The sequence below is a fragment of the Myotis brandtii genome, unplaced genomic scaffold (assembly GCF_000412655.1).
Source record: "Myotis brandtii unplaced genomic scaffold, ASM41265v1 scaffold892, whole genome shotgun sequence".
Taxonomy (NCBI): Eukaryota; Metazoa; Chordata; class Mammalia; order Chiroptera; family Vespertilionidae; genus Myotis; species Myotis brandtii.
Window position 1 is genome coordinate 476579 of NW_005371656.1, and position 24378 is coordinate 500956.

Genomic DNA, 24378 nt, shown 5'->3' on the forward strand with positions numbered 1-24378 from the left:
GTACTTTGTGACTTGAGGTATAAGAGAGATACCAAATTATGTTAATACTAGAAGTCCTTTGCAAGAGGATTCCTGCAAGAATAGGGCTTCCTCTGGCTGATCGCGCTGCCAAGCCCCTCCGCCCAGGGCCGCACACAGGGGTCCCGGCTGGGGGTGGGGCTTAGGCGGCACATGGGGGCCCAGATGGCGGCTTGCGCTGGCCCACCCTGCCTGCAGTATGCAAATTAGCTGCCATCTTTGTTGGATGCAAAAATTCATGCAAGAGTAGGCCTTCCTTCTCCCGGCTGCCAGCACTGGCTTTCCTCCGGCACCCAGGACCCAGGCTTCCCTCCTCTGGCCGCCCGCAGGCAACCAAAACCCAGGCTTCCCTCCCTCTGGCCAGCTGCAGGCACCCGGGACCCAGGCTTCCCTCCCTCTGGCTGGCCGCAGGCACCCAGGACCCCAGGCGGCTTCGCCCAGGCTGGCCACAGGCACCTGGGACCCCTGGCAGTTTCACTCGGGTCCTGGCTTTGTCAAAAAGGATGTCTGGAATGACATTGGAAGACATCCAGTCTATCAGGTCTAATTAGCATATTACCCTTTTATTAGTATAGATTATCATGGCAGGACATGGTATTGTTAACAAAAAAGAAACCACCCTAAATATTTTATTTCTTACAGATACAAAAATTTTTTTAAATATTTAAGTACTATAGTATCACAGATGTGCAAAATATTACACATGAATATCATTTTAATTTGTTAAGAAGTATTGTGAGTATTGTGCTTTCAAAATGGCACATCCATCCACTAATTCTACCCACTTTATTCAGACTGAAGACTGTTGGCAGGGGCACATGAAAGTGCAGTCTGGTGTCTGGCAACTTTTGCTTAAATTATAGCAGTTATTGGAATCATGCTGTGTCTCTTAAAAACAAAACACAAAAATGGAAAAGGATTAAATGCAATACAATTGCTATTTTCAAAGTAGTTGTCACTGAACAGACCTGCCTCACATTTTTTTTAAAAAGGCATGAAATATCACAAAATTTCACAACTTCTAGCAAGAGCATTTTATGACTTCATTCTAGAAAATTAAATTAAATATTTTTCTGCCCCAATTTAATCTCCAACTAAGCAAATTGGTATTTCCAAAAATTTATCTACTGCATTTTAAATAAGAAGAAATCTGTTTATTCTAGCTAAGTATTAGAACAATTTCAGTTAGTATACTTCTGCACTTTGGCTCAAATAACCTTTTGATTAGCTAATTTACAAAATTTTGTTATCTTCTCTACTTACATCAACAGGAATGGGTCAATCTACTTTTCTCTGAATTTGAGTCTTTCTCTATTTTTTTTCTTTTCAATGCACAGTCTTTAGCTTTGGTAAAAGGTCTTTAGCTATGTCCTGAGCCATTACCTGCTGACAAACAAATAATTATGAAACATAGAAGACAAGATTAACTCAATTTTATTTTATTCAGTTATACATATTCTGCTCATCACTTTGCTCGTGGCTTCTTTAACATCCTTGTTCCTCAAACTGTAGATCATAGGGTTCAACATGGGGATCACTGTGGTGTAAAACACAGCCACCATTTTCCCCTGCTCCACGGACTCCTCTGTGGGACGTCTGAGATACATGAAAATAAGAGTCCCATAAAATATGATGACCACTGTCAAGTGCGACCCACAGGTGGAAAATGCCTTCCTCCTCCCTTCCGCTGAGTGCATCCGTAGGATGGCAATGAGAATGAACAGATAGGAAATGATAACCACGGTCAGGGAATAGGTGAAGTTAATGCCGGCAAGAATGATCATGGTATATTCTTTGACAAAGGTCCCAGCACAGGCCATTTTGATAAGAGGTGGGTCTGCACAGTAGAAGTGGTTGATCTCAATTTTTCCACAGAAGTACAAGCCATAAGTCCATAATGTTGCTGCCAGACTAGTCAGAAAACCATATATGTAAGGGAAAGAGATCAGTCGAATACAGACAACCCTTGACATTCTGCTGCCATAGAGCAGAGGTTTCCCAATTGCCATGTATCTATCAAAGGCCATCACAGCAAGGATAAAAATTTCTACATGGACAAGGGCAATGAAGAAGAAACACTGTACCAGACAACCAGTGTAAGAGATAGTTTTTGTCTCTGATAACAGGTTTTCCAACATTTTAGGGGTGACATTGGAAGAGAACCACACGTCAACAAATGACAAATGACTGAGAAAAAAGTACATGGGGCTATTGAGCTGTGGACTGACCTTGATTAACGTGATCATGCCAATATTGCCCACTAAGGTGATAATATAGACCACAAGAAAAATGATGAAGAAGAGAACTTGCCATTCCCGATGGCTAGTTAGTCCCAAAAGAATAAACTCTTTCACATCGGTGAAATTGAGCATTTTCTCACTTCTAGGTCAATGTTAGTTACAAATCTCTGTGACAACAAAAAGGAAATAAATTTAAAAATCAGGTATTGATTATTTATTAATTTATACTTTTATTCATGTCTATTTTCATTATTTTCTTTATTACATAGCTATAACTGCCTTTTGTCATTATTTTCAGTAAATCTTTTATGAACAGTTGCTATGCAACAGGATCTCTGAAGGTCACTAAGAATAATAAGTTCTCAGGCTCATTACATAACAATTATACAAAATATTATGATTGAAACATGCTAGTACTAAATATTGTGGTTAGCCAAATTTCCACTAACTTTTAGACATCCTTCATTTCTAATCCTGGCTCATTTGGTAGTTTCACATTTTTAAGATATTTATGGAGAGTTATACTTCTCTTTTAACCACAAGTCAAAAATAAATTTTTATGTCATCTTCTCTTATTTTAAGTATATTCTCCAGGATTAGAAATGAAAGCCATTTAATCAAATAACTCATTCCTAAATGTCAGATAAAAATATATTTTGGATCTAACCTCATAGTTGTACTTAACTTAAACTGAAGTGGGACAAACTAACCACAGTCATCATCAAAACTAAGTGAAAAGGGTGAACCACTTATACACATTCATACATATTCATACATTATACATATTCCCTGCATACGGACTCCTTGGCAAAGCTAACATGTAATTATAATCTACTAGGTGTCATCCACTGTTATGTTCTGGAGACTCAAAAGTAAGATAAGGAGCTGTTCACCTTTCTGCATTTTTTAAAGATTAGCAAGAGAGAAATTCTTATTTGGAAAGTCAGATCTGATTGCACAGTACCACAGATGTTTCATCACAAAAGAGGTATAAAAGATGGGGGTGTTGGTATTTTGCAAAAGCTAAATACATGAAAACCTGAGTGGTGGTTAACCGGGTAACAGCTATGATGAACTGACAGGGAAAAATGGAGTAGTTAGGTCTTATTTTAGGGAGTACAAAGTCTGGAAAGAAATAGAGGATTTGGGATCTTAGAAGCACTGACAGTATTTTCTTCACCATTTAAAGGAAAACTATATACACAAATTTTCTATGTTGTAACACTCTGTTTTTCAAATTAAGTTTCCAATAGATATAGATTTCCCCCAAAGGACCAAGAATGAGGAAAAATATTAAGTATAAAGTTAAAAAATTGTGTTTCTATTGTCTGGTTGAATTCTAGCTCCATGACGTTTTATGAACTTGGGAAGGTTTTATTTTTTGTTTGTTTTTAGTTTCTCTATGCCTTAATATGATGTAGCAGCAATAATAATATTCATTTCATTGTGTACTTACGAGCATGAAAGATATATTATACATTAACACACAATAAATATACAAAGGACAATTGTTATTAAATAAACTCCTGAAAATTATAGCTTCCATTAATAGTTTGTAATAATCAAATCTCTATAGAAAAATTCTCTCTCTCCCTCATTTCTCTCTCTTTCACATATATAAATAACACACCTATACACACAGATAACATATATGGAATAATTGATGTTAATTAATTTTAAAAATCCAATATACAACCTTCATCTGGCAGTTCTAGGCAGATTCATTTTTATACCAACCTGAGAATGAAGAGAAATATCTCCAGTAAGGATGTAGAGTTGAAAAGTGAATGCTGTGTAAGAGATGGAAAACAACTTATATATACCAGGCAAAAGAGAAACTGGAGGTCCATAGAGACATTTCCTTTAAATCTTTTCCTTAGTAAAAAAAGAAGCAATTAAGAAGCTTCCCTTAGAAATGACCCTGGAGGAAGTACATCTCTAGAGGAAGAGTTGACTGTTGAGTTTTGTTTTTTCAATAACAGATTTGCACAATTTTATTTCCCCTCAAACTCAAGTTGTTTTGGATGTGTCTAGGATCAAATAACAATATTTGTTTTAGGTTTGCATCACACTAAATCTGGTGATGGTGTTACTCAACTTGAATAAGGTCATCTTATGTTCTGCACTCAGAGTCTATGCCACTTGGCTTTTCCAGAGAAAGAGGGTTTGCATCACACTAAATTTGGTGATGGTGTTACTCAATAAGGTCATCTTATGTTCTGTACTCAGAGTCTATGCCACTTGGCTTTTCCAGAGAAAGAGGGAATGATATTCCTTATAATTAAAATTGTAGCTTCTGGAAGCAGGAAAAATATATATGCTTCCACTTACTCAGATTATAAGCAAGGCAAACTAGAAACTTAATCATAGCAACAATACAGCATTTATTAGAGTTAACACATGCCAGACACTACTAATTTAATTTAATCTAATTCTCATAATTATCTTCTTAGGTAATTGTATTATTGCCATTGTATAGAAAAAAAACAAAACACGAAAACCCAAAACAAGTCTTAGAAAATGGTACCTTACTCAAGGTCACACTCAATGAATCAAAAAATAGATTCCTAATTCCATTATTTGATTCCAGTTATACTGTTAATTACCTCATTCTATTGCCCAACAACTATTAACAGAGCAGACCAAAAATTTCAATTTCTGACCCAAAAGGAGTTTCATTTTCACTGTATGACTGGTGTATATGTTTTATTATATCATAGTCTTTATGGACTTGAGAAGGGAAAAAGAGTGAATATATCTCCACATCTCCTCCAAATTTTCTAAAGATAACTTGATTAAATATACTTATGGACACACACTCTAAATTCCAAAACACCAACAAGATTGTATTATCACCTCCTAATAGTCATTATAAGGTAAGACACAAATAGGATCTTACATAGATATCATAGGATACTAAGTATGCTCACATATAAATAAAGTTTATTGAATTAATTAGTATCATTAGCCTACATAAAGAAAACACAATCTTTTATAAAATCTTGATTTCTACAACAGCCAAATGCATTTAGAAAGCACATCCATGAAGGCATTTTTATGATTCTGCAAAATGAAAACAAAAGCTTACTTAGTTGTAACATTGAGACTCTGAGAAAAAAGTTTTATGTGACAAAATATTTTAAAAGGGATTTCACTCAAGAACATTTGTGGAGACGTTATCAGGTATCTAAGATCCTCCCATCACCTGTGAAATAAAGTGTTACTCAATTCAAGTATTGGGAGTCATTGGAAGTGGGTTAGGTAATCATTACTTAAATGAGTAAAATTTGAAAGTGAGGTATTTTTTAAAAGCGGGGTGTAGATTGCTATTCATCAAAGAGGCGATGGTAGAACCCTATGTTTTAGCCTGACACGGTGTTCTGGAATAAAAATTTCCTGAACTTTCTTGCAGGGAGATTAGAGAATATGATTAAGTTGGCCCCAACTATCTGAGAAAACATGTTGTATAGAACATTTAGAACATCTGAATCATTTGCACATGTGGGCTGGCTGCAGAGCAGCCATTGTGCATCATAAAGTGACTGTAGGAATGCAAGCCATCTTTAAAACAAAACAAAACAAACAAACAAGCTGTAAAGGACTCAGAGACCAAATCTAATAAAGCTGGCATACAAATTGGAGACTGCTTACTTCCAGATTTTATTTTTTTACTTGACAGAAAAACAAAACAAAGTGAAAATTTAGATTTGTTTAAACCACTATTTTTTTTTCCTGTAAGAAATGACACTAGCCCATATAGGAATGTGTATGAATTGCTTAAATGTTACCTCTTATTCTTCCCATTTTCAAGCACTTGTTCAGATAATTCTAACCTCATCAGCTACCTGACACAAAATGTGAGAAATGTATTGTGTAAAACTCGCTTAAAAAGAGATGTCTAGCCCTAACCAGTTTGGCTCAATGGATAGAGCGTCGGCCTGCGGACTCAAGGGTCCCAGGTTCGATTCCGGTCAAGGGCATGTACCTTGGTGTGGGCACATACCCGGTAGGGAGTGTGCAGGAGGCAGCTGATCGATGTTTCTCTCTCATAGATGTTTCCAACTCTCTATCCCTCTCCCTTCCTCTCTGTAAAAAATCAATAAAATATATTTTAAAAAAAGAGATGTCTAACCCAATAATATCATATCTAGCTATGTCTAGAAATATTTTTAATGACAGTTGAGCACTTTTATTTCCCCAATTTTTGTCTCCAGATTGCTTTTCTCAATGCCTCTTTCACATCCTTGTTCCTGAGGCCATAGATCATGGGGTTCAGCATGGGGATCACTGTGGTGTAAAACACAGCCACCATTTTGCCCTGTTCCACCGACTCCTCTGTGGGACGTCTCAAATGCATGCAGAAGAGGGTTCCATAGAAGATTGTGACCACTGTCAGGTGGGAGCCACATGTGGAGAAAGCTTTTTTTCTTCCTTCTGCAGAACGGCTTCTAAGGATGGCGACAAGGATGAACATGTAGGATGTGAGAATGATCAGGAGGGACTGGACATTGCTGTAGCCAGCGACTATGTACATCGATAGCTCTTTGCTATAGGTGTCAGAACATGCCAGTTTGATAAGAGGGGGATCAGCACAGTAGAAATGATTAATTTCATTAGCACCACAGAAAGAGAGGTTGTAGGTCCTCAAGGTCTCCATCACGCTAAGGAGGAAGCCATAGACATAAGGGACAATGACCAGGCGGATGCAGACACTCTTGGACATCCTGCTACTATAGAGCAGTGGATTGCAGATAGCCATGTAGCGGTCATATGCCATGACAGCCAACATGCAGTGCTCTGTGAGGACCACAGCAATGACGATATAGCACTGCACCAAGCAACCTGCATATGAGATGGTCTTCTTCTCTGATAAGAAATTTTCTAGCATTTTGGGGGTGACATTTGTGGAGAAACACAGATCTAGAACAGACAGGCTTGAGAGGAAGAAGTACATGGGAGTGTGGAGTCGAGAATCAATTTTGATTAAAACAATCATGCCCACATTTCCTATCACAGTGACTATGTAGACCATGAGGAACAGCACAAAAAAAGCAACTTGCAACCCTGGACGACTTGTTAGGCCCAAGAGAATAAATTCTGTCACTTCAGTGTAGTTTCTTCTGGACATTTCTATGTCTCATAGGAGAGGCATTAGTTTATCTAAGGAGAGATATAAAGGAATTTTTTAACCACTGAATATTGTATCAGGTTAAATATTGTTTGTTTTGCTTTTTTAATCCTCACCTGACGATATTTTTCCATTGATTTTTAGAGAGAGTGGAAGAGAGAGGCGAAGACAGAGAGAAATATCGATGTGAGAGAAACACATCAATTGGTGGCATCCTGCACACGCCCCATTCAGGGCCCAGGCTGGGGAGAAGCCTGCAACTGAGGTCTGTGCCCTTGACAGGAATCAAACCTGGGACCCTTTGGTACCTGCAACTGAGGTCCGTGCCCTTGACAGGAATCAAACCTAGGACCCTTTGGTCTGCAGGCCAACGCTCTATCCACTGAGCAAAGCCGGCTAGGGCTATCAGGTTAAATATTGTAAAAAGATCCAAAAGGCCTTAGTTATGTTATCTCAGTAAGCATTTCCATAATTAGAGATGAACAGATATATTCTAAAGCAAGTCTAAAAGTTTTCAACAGAATGATTTTCATTCAGGTTGTATCTGTAATCACACTGTGCAGTTAAGTTGGAGCCTAAAGATAAAATTATAAATTTAAGTTTCTCAAACTTTGAAAAATTTTTTAATCTAAATAAGTTATCTGTCAAAGAAAATATTATAATATACATAGAAGGTTAGCAATCACTTTAAAGATAACACAGGTAAAGATCATTCTGAATACTGAGAAACTGAATTGTAGGGAGATGAGATGACATAACCCATCAGACCTTCATCTCATATTTCCCAGTTTGGTGATTTACTGATGTATTATCTATCTCACCCAGTACAAATTTACAAATAAAATTTTATAGCTAGCAATTGCATAAATTTAAGTTTATTTCTAAATATTCTATTCTGTGGGGCAATTTTGACATTAGCAAATGTCATTATCAGATAATGTGTCAAAAGCTTTGTAAAACTTGTGATATTCTCTGAACAGAATCAGAATATTGATGTGACAGTACTTCATTTTTCACATGCCCTAAGAATATAAGTGAAACTGAAAAATCTTATTAATTTGCTGCTTAAAGTTGTAACAATGCAACAACAATAATAATAATTGTTGGGTTCTCATATCCCATGCACCATATTAAAGTACTTTCCATTTATTATCTTATTTTATTCTAAATGTCCTATGGAATAGATACTATATCAGACCATTTTGCATTCAAGAAACACAGATGACTTCTTGGATCTTTTGGTTTCGAATCTTATCCTCATAGCTATTAAATATCATGAGGTGTTTCAATAACTATACCCATTTTACTAACATTACATTTTATAATTCATAAAACACTTTAACACACTTTATAAAAACCTTGTAAGCCATTCATGTATGCATGCTTATAGCAAGTAATTCTGGCTCGCAGCTCAGAAATGGAAGAACCAGGAGGAGAGGAATAAGATATAGTTCCCAGTTTAGTGTTCTTCCTCTGTACCATGCTACTTCCTCAGGAAAGCTTATCACTTCCTCTCAGTTGAATGGACTGCTTGGGGAAAGATAATAACTTTTGCCAAAAATGTTAAATTCAAATTCAATTTTTATCATTATAATTAGTTAATTTATTAATATTAATAATAAGAACAGAGCAAAGGGGAAGCCAGCATTGTCAGCATGGTCATCAGGACAGCTTCACCAGGAAGCTACAGCTTCAGGCTCCCAGGGAACCACCAATCCATTCCCTGCAGATCACTGTGGGAAGGGATCAAACAAAGAGGGATATAGGTGCATGCACAGTGAAGTTGGGGTCACTTAGGGAAGTGCTTGCCAGTCAGTCTAGCCTGGAAAACAATGAATTGGCTAGAAGGGTGGAGCCACTGCGAGCATGCATATTCTTGGAAGGGTAAAATCCCCAAGGCAAAGTGTTCTCTCTCTCTTGCTTTGTTCTTGCCCTTGCATCCCCTTGCTTTGTGACCTGTAGTCGCCCCTTGCATTTGCCTGCCATGCGGTCTTAAGTAGCTGCTTGGCCCAGGGCCATGCGGACTCCACACACAGGATGCTGGACTGCACTGTGCTTTATTATGGAGTGGAGACTCTGGGTAGTGGCCTTAATTCTTGCCCTGCTGAAGACAAGATTGAACTTTTTCTATGGCAGAACAGAGGGAAATGGGGCAGTGGAAAGCCAGGGGTTAAATTCCACAAAATAGAGATCACTCATCCTCCCATGCAAGAACCCCACTTCCACAGGTAACAGGTGGGGATACAAAGTTAACAAACTTTATTGCTTCTTATTCTGCACCAATGATTGCACTGTAAGCTACCAGGAAAAAAATATATGAATAAAATAGGATCTTGAAGTAGAACTGGCTTCTTTTTTTTCTTTCTTTCTTTTTTTAGGTATAGATGATAGGGACAGACCAGACCTTCTAACAAAGGCAAGAGATGGAAGAGTGAGAAGAAAGGAAGAAAGACAGGCAGCCAAGGTATCAGTGCCCTAACTTAAAACTAGGAGGAGATTTGCTCCAAGAACCTAGGATAGTGCCTAGGTACTGTGATTCGATTGGCAAAAAGGAAACCAAGAGCTCTTCTTTTAACTCTATGCCCAATGAGCAAATTTTCCAGTCATTACCTAGATTATAGTACTGACTTGTGTCTAAGATCTTTGCAATTTTGCTTAGATCTCACTGGCTATAGGCAAACGTCATATTTTAGTAGAAAACATTATCGCTAACCATATTTTAATTCTAGAATTGTGGGGCTATGGCAGAGACAACTAATATAAAGATATAGCCCATGGGAGATCTGTCAGACTGCCGCTAAGCATCAAGAAACACTCACAGCAGACACTCATATGCAGTTAGAAACCTGGATGAGTCACGTGGCTGCATGTGGCACCTGGCAAAAGAAGGATCAGAATACTCTTCATCAGCTTATTGTTGTAAGATCTTTGACCCAATTTAGTTTTTATTATTATCAGACTGATTCATAGTTCAAGCATCTTGGTTGAAAAAAAAATTCGAGGTGGGGGGAGTTTCTCTGGAGTACAAGCATGGCTTGTAAAAACAAAACAAAACAAAAAACAAAACAAAACAGATCTTAGACAGAAACAGGACATTGGAAAAGAGTCTAGAACCTTATAAGTAAGAGAACCATAAAGGACTTAGAGATCTTCTAGTCTAAACCTCAAAGCTGCATATACTGAAGCTAACTTCTCCATATGTTTAATGCTCACAAGAAAATGCCTATATGAGCATATACTTTAATTCTGAAAAGTCAGAAAATTTTTAAACTATTAATAAACTTCATGGATCTAAATTTTCTAATTGTCTTTTTCTTGTGGAAATTGATAGCAGAAGATACCCAGAAATTAGGTAAATGAAAAATAGAAAAAGAATGTTATTTGAAACTAATCTTATTGAAACATCTGTTGTAGATCCAGAGTATGAAATTCTACCAGGATGATGCAAAAACACTAGTAAGATAGAGAAAGACAGGGTCAAGCAACCACCCTATAGATTTTTTTTCTCATAGAATATGCATTGTCTGTGCAAATTTCATGTGAAATTGCCTATTTTAACACATCAATATCTAAAAAGTATGCAATCTAGTGAAGCAAATCCATAAATTGCTAGATATTGAAAACTAATATGTAAACACATTTCCTCTCCTACCTGTAAAAATGTGTCTTCTTAGTGACCACAAAGGTCAAATTCTTGCCAGTGCTATAGGATTTATACCCAACTTACTGACATCAGCATTTATCTCAGGAGAATCCCAACTGTTTCAAGAAACAATTAAAAATGAAATCCTAATGGAGAGCATTCTCATGGGGAGAAATACTAATTGGTAGTACTACACTTTCTCAATTCAAGATTTTTTAATTCTGTATTTTATAATTCATTGACGTTTAGACCATTTGTCTGCTATGAGTAGTAGGGCAATATTTAAGACAATAATGAGAAACAAATTTACTATACTTTGGGGACACAACTCATGAAACTGAAATCAGGTCATTTTCTTCATCATTTCAAGTTCTCTAACTTATTTCCTACATTGTTTGTCCTTTAACTAATTCACACAAAATATGTTCTCAGTGCAAAGTTCAATGCTGTTTACTCCCCAGAATACAAATATGAATAACATATCTGTCCCATAAAGAAGTTTACAGATTGATGGGATACTTAAATAAATAATACTAGGTACAAATGATTAGTTTCCAAAAGAAAAACACATGGAATGTGAGACACTGGTAACTACCAATGACAACAACAGTGCTTCATATAGACAATAATCAGCAAATATATGTCAAATATATGAAAGACTATATTTAATTTATTGTTTCTACCATGCCTCCCACGTTTGGTTTTCTGGCATCAACATCACCTGTTGTTTCTTCCACTTATTAAGCTCATGGCCTTTCTTTTTGTTATTCCAACATGCCAGGCTTCATGGCTAAAACTTTGATTCTCCTGGTTACAATTCCCAAAGAGTTCGGTTATGATTGCCTTATGCTGTTTATCTAGACTGCAATTCAAATGTCACTTTCTCCAAGAGTCCTTTCCCGTCCATTGAAGCTGACCTTCGCTTCTGATGTGGCCAGTTACCATCTTCCATACTGACTTGTCTTACTCTCTCCACAGCATTTACCCATACCTGAGATATTCCTTTTTTTAATTTATCTTTATTGTTAAAAGTATTATGGATGAGATATTCTATCTGTTTGTTTGCTATCTGACTCCCCTCCCTCCTAAAGTTTAATAAAGGAATTTTTGTCTTTATTGTTGAATCTCCAGTTTCTAATATATTGCCCAGTGATCAACATAAGTTCAGTGAATAAACATTTTAAACCAATGATAGCAATCACTGTCTCCAGATAACAGCTCAGCAACAGATCAACAGATCTAGAAAGCAACCATGCAAAATCCAAGAGTAAGATAGAAGCCTCCAGGGAGAAAGTGTGCATATTATAGGTCATCTATCAGTTTGTCTCTATAGAAGGTCCTGTATAGTTCAGTGAAAGTTTTGGGGAAAGTAGACATAAAGATAAAAGTAAAGACAGCTGTCAACTCTATGAAAATCAAACAATTGTGCAAACAGAGAATTACATTCATAGTATTACTAACGATCTTAGTAATTAGTATTGGTAATGCTCTTAGTGTTACTCATAGTATTAAGGTATCACTAATGATATATTCATAGTATTTTAAAAAACAAATACTTATTTAAGAAAAAATTCAAATGTGGCCAGATTGTGAAGATGAAGAGAAAGAAGTGGTGGCTCTTGGATAGGAATGCAGGAATTTGTGAAAGAATTGTAATGCTTTCTTTTTTAATAAAAAAGATGTCAGTCAATCATGTTCATGATTGAAAAATCAATAACTAGACATATAATAATATAATCTAAAATGAGTTAATTACCAAAGGAAATAATAGGAAGATGATATCTATGGGAAGACAAGAGTGAGTAAGAAGTGAGACAAAAGTTCATATAAGTCTTATAATATTAATTGACTTTTGAAACAATATACATAGTTTACATTAGTAATTAAAACAATAATTACAATAAATGATTTTAACTAAACACATGCATATATGTAAAACATAGAAAAAAGACTGGAAGAATATAAATTCCCAATTGTGATTTTTTTTGGGGGGGGGTTGTGGTGTTTAATTTCTATATGGTATGCATCCCACCTGTTTAAATTTTATATGATTAATATTGTATGAGTCAGAAGAGGCTATTTCCTAGAAATAAGTAACTCAACATATTGCAGTAGCTTATAAAACAAAGGGCATTTCTCATTCATTCTATGTTTCTATTATGAATTGACAGTGAGCTCTATTTCACATCTCCTCACTCAAGAACCCATGATGCTCGCCATGGAAAGAAAAAAAACCACTGAAGGGTTCTCTTACCAACAATTATATGCTGAACTGAGAATTGATATATATGAATTCTAATCTAACTCATTGTCCAGAAATAGCAACACATTTTCACCTAAACCCAAAAGAGAAACATAATTCTATCATCTGCAAAAAAATAATTATTTGTTTATATATGTGTTTTAACATAATTTGTAGACAGTCTGACTTTCAGTATAAAGTTATTTAAATAGCATCTGGTCATAAGAGAGCTTGAAATAATTATATGGGATAATATACAATTAATGAACATTAAAATGTTATCCTACAGAAAAATATTGAGCAAAAACAGGCTCTAAGTTGGAAAAGAAACTGAAATAAGCTGAGAAAAAATGTCTCAATTGGAGATGACTCATTACATTTCTGTGACTTTTCCTCTGCCACTGGAAGCAACATTAACATATGTGATCACCAATCAGTTCTAACACTTACTTTGTTCAGACCTGCATGTTCTGACATAACATTTTACTGGAGGCTATGAGTATGTTGGAAGAGGAGCACAATGAATGATTAAGTTTTTGTCATACACAACCACAAGACTATCTTCAGTTTACTGGGAATAAATTGCTTCTTCCCTCTTTTGCATTAGCACTTCCATCTTTTTATATTAAACACTTAATAAGTTCTATTGATTTTTCTCTTTACGGCTTCATGAACTCGAGAACCTATACAATCTTAGAACTCCTGAAGGTTCCTTGGTACTCAGAGCAGTACTTGGCTTATTGTAAATGCCCAGTACACATTCATTGATTTTGCTTATGTTATGTAGTTGCAAAGTCACCTGGAATGTTAATATCACCAAAGAATTAACTTATTGAAGGATAATTGTAGGTAAAATTTGAACTGTGGTACAAATAGCAAATATCTATCTCCTGAAAAATAGATAAATATGCAGAGATGAGGGAAGACATACAACCCCAGGTCCCAGGAGGCTAGAATGACAATAATAAGCTCTACAGAAATTACAGTTCTTTCTGAGACAAGCCATATATTTTTATAAGGGCCATTCTTAGCCTGTTTCAGGAGTTATATCTAAAACAAATAGTCTGGCGGTTCTTGTTTCCTGTTATGGCAGAAGAAGGAAATGTCTTATTGAAAATAACTCTCATAAGCAGAGAGAAATAAATGGATGTCAGGCAAGGACATGGGGGTGTCATAGTACATTCTTTTTCCTAGAGGTGACAGCAAGCCTCAACAGCATTTTGGTGACATTTCCTTAAACCATGGGATCAAAACCTCTACATTGTAAATGCTTCAGAATTATAAAATACTAAAAATTAGCTCATGATAGTCAACATGTGTATTAAAATTGTACGTATATGTGTGTGTGTATATATATATATATACATATATATATGATCATACATATATTGATTTGTAGATACATAGACATTTTCTTAAAACATAAGAAACTATTAATAGTGAGAATTTCGAGAAATGAGAATGGAAGATCAGGATAAAGAAAAAAATATATTTTATTCTTTTACTTTATACTCTTTTAGAGTTTTGATGTTTTACTAATCTAACAGTAATATATAAAGTTATAAATGTAAAAATGTATATAGGAAGAGAAAGTATACCTCATATGCATATATAACTCCCATCTCTTTAGATACACAATGCATTCACATGTCTCATAGGAAACTACGCATCCTCCATACATGTCTTTTATGTTTTGTAGTTATATTAGAGCTTTCATCAACAATTTAAAATTGATTTGACTATAAATGCAGTTAAAGTCAGATCCGGCTGTTATAAATATATCTTTTATTTAATTTTTAAAGGAAGATACACTGTGATATTACTTCAAAAGTACATTTCTTCTAACCAATTTCCACAAAGCTTGTTTCACATCCTTGTTCCTCAGACTGTAAATGATGGGGTTCAACATAGGGCTTACAAAAGTGTAGAACACAGCAATGACTTTGGACTGCTCCACTGACTTGTCCGTGGGAGGTCTAACGTACATGCAGAAGAGGGTCCCATAAAACACAGTCACTGCCACCAGGTGGGACCCACAGGTGGAAAAAGCTTTCTGCCTGCCTTCAGCAGAACGTATTCTCAGGATGGCAATGAGAATGAAGATGTAGGAGATGAGGATAATGAGGAGGGAGTTGGAGAGGTTAAATCCTGCTACCACGAACATGGATGTCTCCTTAATGAAAGTGTCAGAGCAAGAGAGTCGGATGAGGGGTGGATCCGCACAATAGAAGTGATTGATGATGTTGGAGCCACAGAAAGTCAAGCGATATGTCCACATGGTTTCCATCAGGCCACTGAGGAACCCATAGACATATGGACCAGCAATCAGGCGGATACAGACGCCTTTGGACATCTTGCTGCTGTAAAGCAAAGGGCTACAGATGGCCATGTACCTATCATAAGCCATTACAGCTAGCATGTAATATTCAGTTATCACCATGGCAATGAAAAAATAACACTGGACTAAACACGCAGCATAAGAAATGGTTTTCTTTTCAGATAAGAAGTTCACCAACATCTTAGGAGTCACGTTTGTGGAATAGCACAAATCCAAGCAGGACAAACTGGCAAGAAAGAAGTACATGGGGGTGTGGAGTCTTGCATCTATCCTGATCAATACCAACATGCCCAGGTTCCCTCCAACAGTGATCAGGTAGATCACCAGGAACAGCACAAAGAGGACGGGCTGAAGCTCTGGACGATCCGTTAATCCTAAAAGAATAAATTCAGTCACCAAGGTAGAATTTCCTCTGACCATTTTCTTAGGTGCCAGCATTGCTCACTTAGATGAATGAAAACAAATTAAGAAGTGAATGAGAAGTCCATCATATGTTTCTTTTCTCTTTCTCTCATTTTCCCTCTCTCTTCTTCTTCCACTCTCAGGCACCCTCACACATAGCTATTATTGGAATCTGAGACTGTAGGAGTGGGAACTTTTAAAAGAAGGTCAAGGTCCCTATTACCTAGGTATATAACATTCAGATGATTCCCAAATAAAATTACCCTTGTGACACCAAGTTGTTTTGGAATGTGGGAATTATGATACATAGTTTGTCTAAAAATGGATTGAACCACAAAGTGCCACGTGCAGTACACAACGTAAAATCACGGGCTTCATCACTGAGCTCAGTATTTGTTTCTGGACAAAATGGCAATGTGTTTGAAAATGTTTTTCAGTCATTAGCAGTTGTGCATATTTAGAAGTTCAACCTCTGAGTACTGCACTCCCTACTGAATTAGAGAGCTTAAAACTATAGAGGTTTGAAGCAAATTCCCTTGGACCTGTTTGACTCCATTATCCATGAAATATAGGAGATTGTGGTATCCCTATATGAATAGATCAGAGATAAGGATCTTGAAATTGGAAATAAAGCCCCAGATAAATTACTGATGGAGAAATTTTCATTCAGAAGAGTTTATATGAATAAGAGCAAGAGAGACATAGATGAGGAAAAGGGAAATAGTCAAAACTTAGATCATAGTTTTGTTTGCTCATCCTTTTTTTTCATTTAACACTAATTGCATTCAGGCATCAGGATAGGTATCAAAGAATGATAACCTTCAACTGGGGCTTAGAGGTAACTAAGAATTTTCTAGGACGAGTATAGGGAGGACTTTCAGTTAGTGAGGTTGGTCTATGCCAGTGGTTCTCAACCTTCCTAATGCCATGACCCCTTAATACAGTTCCTCATGTTGTGGTGACCCCAATTTCATTGTTACAAATTGAACATAATTAAAGCATAGTGATTAATCACAAAAACAATATGTAATTATATGTGTGTTTTCCGATGGTCTTAGGCGACCCCTGTGAAAGGGTTGTTCGACCCCCAAAGGGGTCGCGACCCACAGGTTGAGAACCGCTGGCCTATGCAGAGACAGCAGGCTTTCAAGAAAAATCAAAGATACTCCACCTAGGCAGGCATGAATTTTCTATTGTGTCTAATGAAACATTTAAGAAAAGACAGAGAAAGATAAATATCACATGATCTCACTCATTTGTGGAATGTAATGAACAACATAAACTGATGAACAAAAACAGATCCAGAGCCGAAACCGGTTTGGCTCAGTGGATGGAGCGTCGGCCTGCGGACTGAAAGGTCCCGGGTTCGATTCCGGTCAAGGGCATGTACCTGGGTTGCGGGCACATCCCCAGTAGGAGATGTGCAGGAGGCAGCTAATCGATGTTTCTCTCTCATCGATATTTCTAACTCTCTATCTCTCTCCCTTCCTCTCTGTAAAAAATCAATAAAATATATTTAAAAAAAAAAAAAACAGATCCAGAGACAGAGAAGCATCAATCAGACCATCAAACCTCAGAGGGAAGGCAAGGGAGGGTGTGGGGGAAGGAGGACCAGTCAACCAAAGGACTTGTATGCATGCATATAAGCATAAACAATGGACACAGACACTAGGGGGGTGGGGGCACAAGGGGGGGGCAGGGAGAATAGGGTGGTAAGGACACATATGTAATACCTTAATCAATAATGAAAAAAAAAGAAGATGTGGCAAGCATGGGAACAAACTGAAAGGCCCACCACAGGCCCAGAAGTGTGAACATTCCTGAAAGCTCTTTGAATTTGTCTTTGATGTTGTTTTTTTTCAAGTGTGTGTGTGTGTGTGTGTGTGTGTGTGTGTGTTATTCCCAAGTTACTGTGATAAATTAGAACCAACATCCCCTGGTAATTTGACATAGAATTGGCAAGGCTTAAATATGCAACTTTGGCCTTTGGCAGGAAAATGCAATCATTAGACAATCAGGATTTATGTCAATAGCAAAAGAGCTCTTTCCTCACTCACCAGAAGAATGAGTTCATTTGGAAAATGTTCACCTTAGTAATGTAAATCTATTTTTTGTGACATGCAGATACTCATCTAATCTTTAAATCTGTACAACCATGTCCCAAATAGTAGCACCTGGTGGGTCATCATATTACATTAAACAACTAATAAAGACAAAAATAAAAAAATTAAAATGTAAAAAAACTAGATTGGTATTTAACCTGCCTATTTTCTACCCTTTCCTGTAAATAGGCTTAGCAACCATATTCTACAGTTATGGAAGGAAAGGCTATATTCTGGTAATACTATTTTTTCTCAGGCACTTCAGTTTTACAAAGCAATTTTGCTATTCTAATCTATTTTACCTTTAGGAGAATCCTGCAACTGATAGAACAAGTACAATTAGGAATGGGGAAAATAGGGCACAAATAAAAATTAAGCTTGCTGTCACCTGAGTTTTTATTTTTTTAAAATATATTTTTATTGATTTCAGAGAGGGAGAGGGAGAGAGAGATAAAAAAAAAAAATCAATGATGAGAGAGAATCGTTGATAGGCTGCTTCCTGCATGCCCCCAACCAGGGATCAAGCCCACAACCCGGGCATGTACCCTTGACCAGAATCGAACCCTGAACCCTTCAGTGCATAGGCCGACGCTCTATCTACTGAGCACAGTTCTGTCACCTGAGTTTTTAGATTAGTATTTCCATAACTGTGTTCAGCGAAACAAATGAATATCAGGCAACAAAAACTGGTCTATGATAAAAATAAATTTTAAAATGCTGAGTTTGGAGAGGGAAAGGGAGTTGGATCCAGGGTTGCAGGAAGTCTCAGAATCTTTTATATACCGATATGCTCTTGAATCTACAGGAGAGGAGCAAGGTATGCTGCCTTTCCTAAACTCACTTGTTCAAAGAGCCTGGAGCTTAAATGCTCTCTTTGGGCTAAGACAATCTCATTGGGGAAAAGTTTGCTCTCTTCAGGCTCCAGTTAAAATCCAAATGTCTAAGATAGCAGAATCACATTGGACTCTGTCACACGTACTGTTTCCTATACATAAGGTCACCATTGTTGTAGTCCCATAAGATAGACTGAGTGAGAGACTAGGGGCTAGCTATTGAAGCCAAAGGAAGAAGCGCAGAAAATAGAAATGAGTTATTGAAGTTTAGTTTTAGTAATTTAGTCTAGAAACTACCACAATAAGTCATTAAGACTTAAATTTGCAAGAATAGCTGAGAAAAATGATATTTTAAGATAGAAAATTAAAACTACATGAGTCATATAGGTGATGGAGCCATGCATAACATGTGAATATAATTTCCCAGATTAGAGTACTCTGCCATATGAACTCCAGCACCTTCTCACTCTTTTTTTTTCTTTCATTCCAGTGTCTCACAAATATAAGGGCAGGATGGATTACCTGAATACAATGTATGAACCCAAATTATACATCATGTTGTACGCTGTGACTTCATACTAGTCAATCATACAACAGTAAAAGAGCATTAGAAAACATTCCTTTTACCTTAACATAGTGGCTTTCTTTCTACAGAGTCCTCATTTATTCAGTATCAGACATTGACTAAATAATTTCTAAAATTGCCATCACTTGGAAATTCTGATACATCATTTCTGTAGTTACAAATCCCACACACATTACTAGTCATATACTTTCTAGTGAGTATTAAATTTGCCCCAAAAGTTTATCTCTCCAATAATATAATATAAAATTCTATGAGAGTTTTACTTTAGCTAGAATGAGTATAATTGTGCTTGAATTTGTCCTTCTTCAAAATTATTTGTCAATTTTTTTTGGTGGAGGAACTGTGTTTTCAATAGATATTATTCTAAAAATAATTTATTAGATTATCAACTGCTTACTCCAATATAGTTATTTATTGTGCATTAAAATTATTAAATGAATGGAGAGAATGCTATTTTATAAAGTAAAATGATTACAGTAAACACGTAATTCCAATAAAATTTTATCTTGTCTAGTGACCAATCTAAATAATATATACTGAGAAATTATACTAACATTCAAAACTGCTTTTGTTGTCACCTGACTCCTACTCATGAAGATTCAAAACTGAAACAAGAAGAGAGAGTACAGGCCTAATCTATGTGACTCAGTTGGTTAGAGCATTGTCCTATGCACCAAAAGATGGTGGGTTTGATTCCTGGTCAGGGCACATACCCAGGTTGTGGCTTCAATCCCTCATCAGCGTGCTTATGGAAGGCAACTCATTAATGTTTCTCATTCTCTCTCTCTCCCTTTCTCTCTCTAAAATCAATTTCTTAAATTTTTAATTAAATAAATAAAGAGAAAATGCAAGCATGGAACTCAGAATTTTCATACCTACCTGACCCAGGAAAGATTTTCTCAGAGACACTAATGGTCCAAGGAATGAGCTGCTGGGAATGATTTATACACTTGCAACTTGGAACTTTTATCCCTGAAGTATTTTTCAACACACCCTGAAAAAATGATTATCATGTTACTACTGCAAGAGAAAACTCCAGGGGAATGGTAATTTATGTCGACTCATAGTCATTAGAGTCTTGGATTATGCACAATGGAATTGCATCAGATTGTAATTGCTTTGAGCTTATTGTTTTAGGGGTTTCTCATAGAATTTTTGCCTTGTGGGTCACCATTCATTCCAATCAAATCAGTAAAAATTTAAGACATAAAATAATGATATAATTCATCGACTTTGATGTTTCCCCAGTTGAAATTGTGTTTTATAGAGTCCCTTCAACAAAACGACTACTGTTTGCTAAAAAGACTTTCATATCTAGAATAAAGTGGTTAAATTACAAAACCCAGTAAGTAAAATCATTTGGACAAGATAACATAATGAATTGAATTGTAATGTAGTTAGTTCAAGGTGTGAGGTCCAGGACTTGGAAAGTAATATATTATTCAAAACCTGGTGAGCAATTACTTTATCCATATGTGATTCATTTGCCCAGAGATGAGAACAGAGTAAAAGGAAATGACATATCTACCTTTTCTTCCCATTTACCAAGTATCTAATTATCTACAACAAAAAAATGTAATTATAGATGATAGATGTCTTAACCAACCTTACTGTAACAATCATTTTCCAACATATACATTTATAACCTTAAACAATGTTATATGTCAATTATATCTCAATAAAGCTGGAAAAATATTAGCCAATAAATTTTCAAGAATAAAATTATAAGACAAGGTCTTTGACCAGAGAACTTACAAACATGTAACAATAAAATTTCTTTTAAAGTCCCAAATGTATGGTCATTAACCACTCTCTGCTAAATAATCCATAGATGAAAGGAAAAGTCACCAAGAGGATAAGAAAATATAGCAAACTAAACTATTGAAAAATAGTAGCTTTCAGCTAAAACAGTGTTTAGGTAAAATGTACAAAAACTTACTAGTATATGACAAAAAATGTGAGACTGAAATCAATAATCCAAACATTTTTTTAAAAAAAAATAGAAAAGATAACTCCAGTTAAGTATTAAATTTTCAAATCCAGGTGCTACAGAAAGAATTCATTCTTTTCCTAGAACTGAGTTTATGGATCCAGGGTTGCAATTCAGAGGAAGAAAGTAGAATCCTATAGCTCAGAGGCCACAAACTAGATCCACAAACTCATGTTTATGAAAGAATGCTGATTCTAGTCCTCTCTCTACCCAGTCACATACTGAACATTTCTTAAGCACATAAACAGGAAACCATTATTCTGACCCATAGTTTATGGTTTTACTTAGTAACTTGGGGTGGGAAGACATATTTCTTAAAAATAGATGGCAATAAGAACAGAGTAAATTCAAGGAACTGGACTGAAAGCATGTTTATCCTGTCTACTGTCATAAACAATAAGAGCACACCAGTGCCCCAGGTCATTCCAAGAGGAAGTTTCCACTGAGAGCACTGCTGCTCAAATTTAATGTATTTACAAATCACATAGGATTAGGCTGAAACACAGATTTGGATATCATAGATCTGAGGTACAGAATGTGATGCCACGTTTCTAAAATCTCCAAGGTAATGCTGTTGCTGCTGGTTCAAGGACCACACATTGAGGGGCAACGGTATAGCTCACTTATTTTTGCCCAGAACTGAGCTTTACAGATTACCTTGAGACATACCCATAGAGAATACCCAGACTTATCATCACTATGCAAGGACATTTGAGCCCAAGGTTTAGTGTTATGGTTTATTGGGAAATGGAAGCATTGCCATCCTAGTGACCACATTTCGTCTGAGGACATTCTTCAATGCCTGCTTCACATCTTTGTTCCGCAGGCTGTAGATTAACGGATTAAGCACTGGATTTACAAAGGTGTAGAAGACAGCTATTATTTTGGATTCCTCAACAGTCTTATCTGTTGGTGGTCTTACATACATACAAAAGAGTGACCCATAAAATAGGGTAACAGCCATCATGTGGGAACCACAGGTGGAGAATGCTTTGTGCCTTCCCTCTGCTGATTTGATCCGGAGGATGGCAGCAATAATGAAGGCATAGGACACCAGGATGATGGTGAGGGAGCTGGAGAGATTGAAGCCAGCTGATATGAGCATGGCAAGCTCTTTGATATAAGTGTCAGAACAGGAGAGCTTAATGAGTGGTGGGTCAGCACAGTAGAAGTGGTTGATGACATTGGATCCACAGAAGGTCAAGCGGAAGGTCAGGATGGACTGTAACAGGCCATCTGAGAAGCCATAGACATAAGGAAATGTGGCCAAGCAGGTGCAGACCTGCCTGGACATTTTCACACTATAGTGCAGAGGGCTGCATATGGCCACATAGCGGTCATAGGCCATGGCTGCCAGCATGTAAAACTCTGTGAGAAGGAGCGCAATGAAAATGTAACACTGGGTAAAGCAGCCAGCAAAGGTGATGGTCTTCCTCTCTGAAAGAAAATTAGCCAACATCTGTGGGGTGGCGTTGGAGGTATAGCACAAGTCAACAAAGGCCAAATTGGTGAGGAAGAAGTACATAGGGGTGTGAAGGCGAGAATCCAGTCTGATCAACACTATCATTCCCAGGTTGCCAAAGAAAGTAACAAGGTACACAACCAGAAACAGCACAAAGAGAAGAGGCTGGAGTTCGGGGCGATCTGTGAGCCCCAGGAGAATGAATTCTCTTATTGCACTGCCATTTGTGATGGGCATTTTCTGAGAATCTGTGCCTGAACCTGAAACAAATGTGATAAGGTCAGACATGAAGGTACACATAATTTTACTGATTACTGAAATTTTTCCCCCCAAAATCCATATAATTCAAAATGAATACTATCATACTAAACCAACTTTGTGCTTCTACTAAACCATTTATATTTTTGCCTTTATATTGAATTACTATTATACTTATCTACACTTATACCTACAGTTATCCCTATAGATACTTATATCCATCCTTACTTATACCCATCCTTACCTATACTTATACCCATCCTTAAGTTGATATATACAGCTTATATTCATATATCCATACATATCCCCTTTCTCCATGAACTATTTTTGCCTCTCAAATTCTACTTATCCTCTAAAGGTCAAATTCAAGGCCAGTTGTTTGTGAGACACTGCTCACTCCACTCTGTCATACATGAGATTGAACTCATCCCTTTCTGTGTTCCTCTTCCAGCATACCCCACATGCCACTAATTTATTCCAGTCCACTGTTGTACTGTTACTTCTAAGCACATATTTATATACTGTATTTAAGAAGAAAAGAAAAAATAGTGTACACACGAAAGAATAAATTGCATGCAATGTTTTACTCATCTCTATATCTCCATGAACTTTTCATGGTGTCATATCCTCAGAAGAATTAAGGGATTTTTAAGCAATTGCTTAAAAATTTGTTAATCAAGCAAATTACAAAAAAAAAGGTTTTGTTTCAGAAAGTCTGAAGTGAAGATTCTAATGCAGATGTTCCCAGAATCACAATTTAGAAAAGCATGGTCACAGTGGTCCCATAAACATATGGTAAATAAGTGAACAATGAATAGTGAAATCAAATGAACACTCACATAGTATTTTGAGGATGGTTTAAATGACATAATCCTATATAATAAAGAGCTAATTTGCTAATTAGACCGAACAGCAGAATGACCTTCAGGATGATCTTCCGGACAACCCTCCAGATGACCTTCCTGACGAAGCTGGGGCTGCAAGGGCCAGCCGAGGCTGTGAGGGCCGGCAGAGGCAGCTGGGGCTGTGAGGGCTGAGCCCCTTGCATGAATTTTGTGCATCGGGCCTCTACTGTGTTTATAAATAAAAGAAATGTTTTAGATAGTATTTAATTAATCACAACTTGTATTTACCTA

At 36.6% G+C, this 24378-nt stretch overlaps 4 protein-coding genes across 4 annotated transcripts; all 4 read right to left on the minus strand.

The window, feature by feature from the left end:
* Positions 1-1388: 1388 nt before the first annotated feature.
* Positions 1389-4071, minus strand: LOC102254676 (olfactory receptor 5M3). Its single transcript, XM_005885086.2, has 2 exons — positions 3996-4071; positions 1389-2425 (listed from the first exon to the last, which is right to left on the minus strand). Exon 2 carries the CDS (start codon positions 2388-2390, stop codon positions 1458-1460), a length of 933 nt encoding a protein of 310 aa, XP_005885148.1. The 5' UTR covers positions 2391-2425; positions 3996-4071; the 3' UTR covers positions 1389-1457.
* Positions 4072-5620: 1549 nt separating this feature from the next.
* On the minus strand, positions 5621-7386 carry LOC102244310 (olfactory receptor 1030). The gene is made up of 3 exons (XM_005885132.2): positions 6477-7386; positions 6391-6439; positions 5621-5819 (listed from the first exon to the last, which is right to left on the minus strand). The coding sequence occupies exons 1-3, from the start codon at positions 7384-7386 to the stop codon at positions 5621-5623; spliced, it is 1158 nt and encodes a 385-aa protein (XP_005885194.2).
* Positions 7387-15090: 7704 nt separating this feature from the next.
* LOC102244611 (olfactory receptor 1030) lies at positions 15091-16047 on the minus strand. The gene has a single exon (XM_005885133.1). It carries the CDS (start codon positions 16045-16047, stop codon positions 15091-15093), a length of 957 nt encoding a protein of 318 aa, XP_005885195.1.
* A 6182-nt stretch (positions 16048-22229) lies between these two features.
* LOC102244914 (olfactory receptor 5M11) lies at positions 22230-23226 on the minus strand. Its single transcript, XM_005885134.2, has one exon. The coding sequence runs from the start codon at positions 23219-23221 to the stop codon at positions 22253-22255; it is 969 nt and encodes a 322-aa protein (XP_005885196.2). The 5' UTR covers positions 23222-23226; the 3' UTR covers positions 22230-22252.
* Between the last annotated feature and the right edge of the window lie 1152 nt (positions 23227-24378).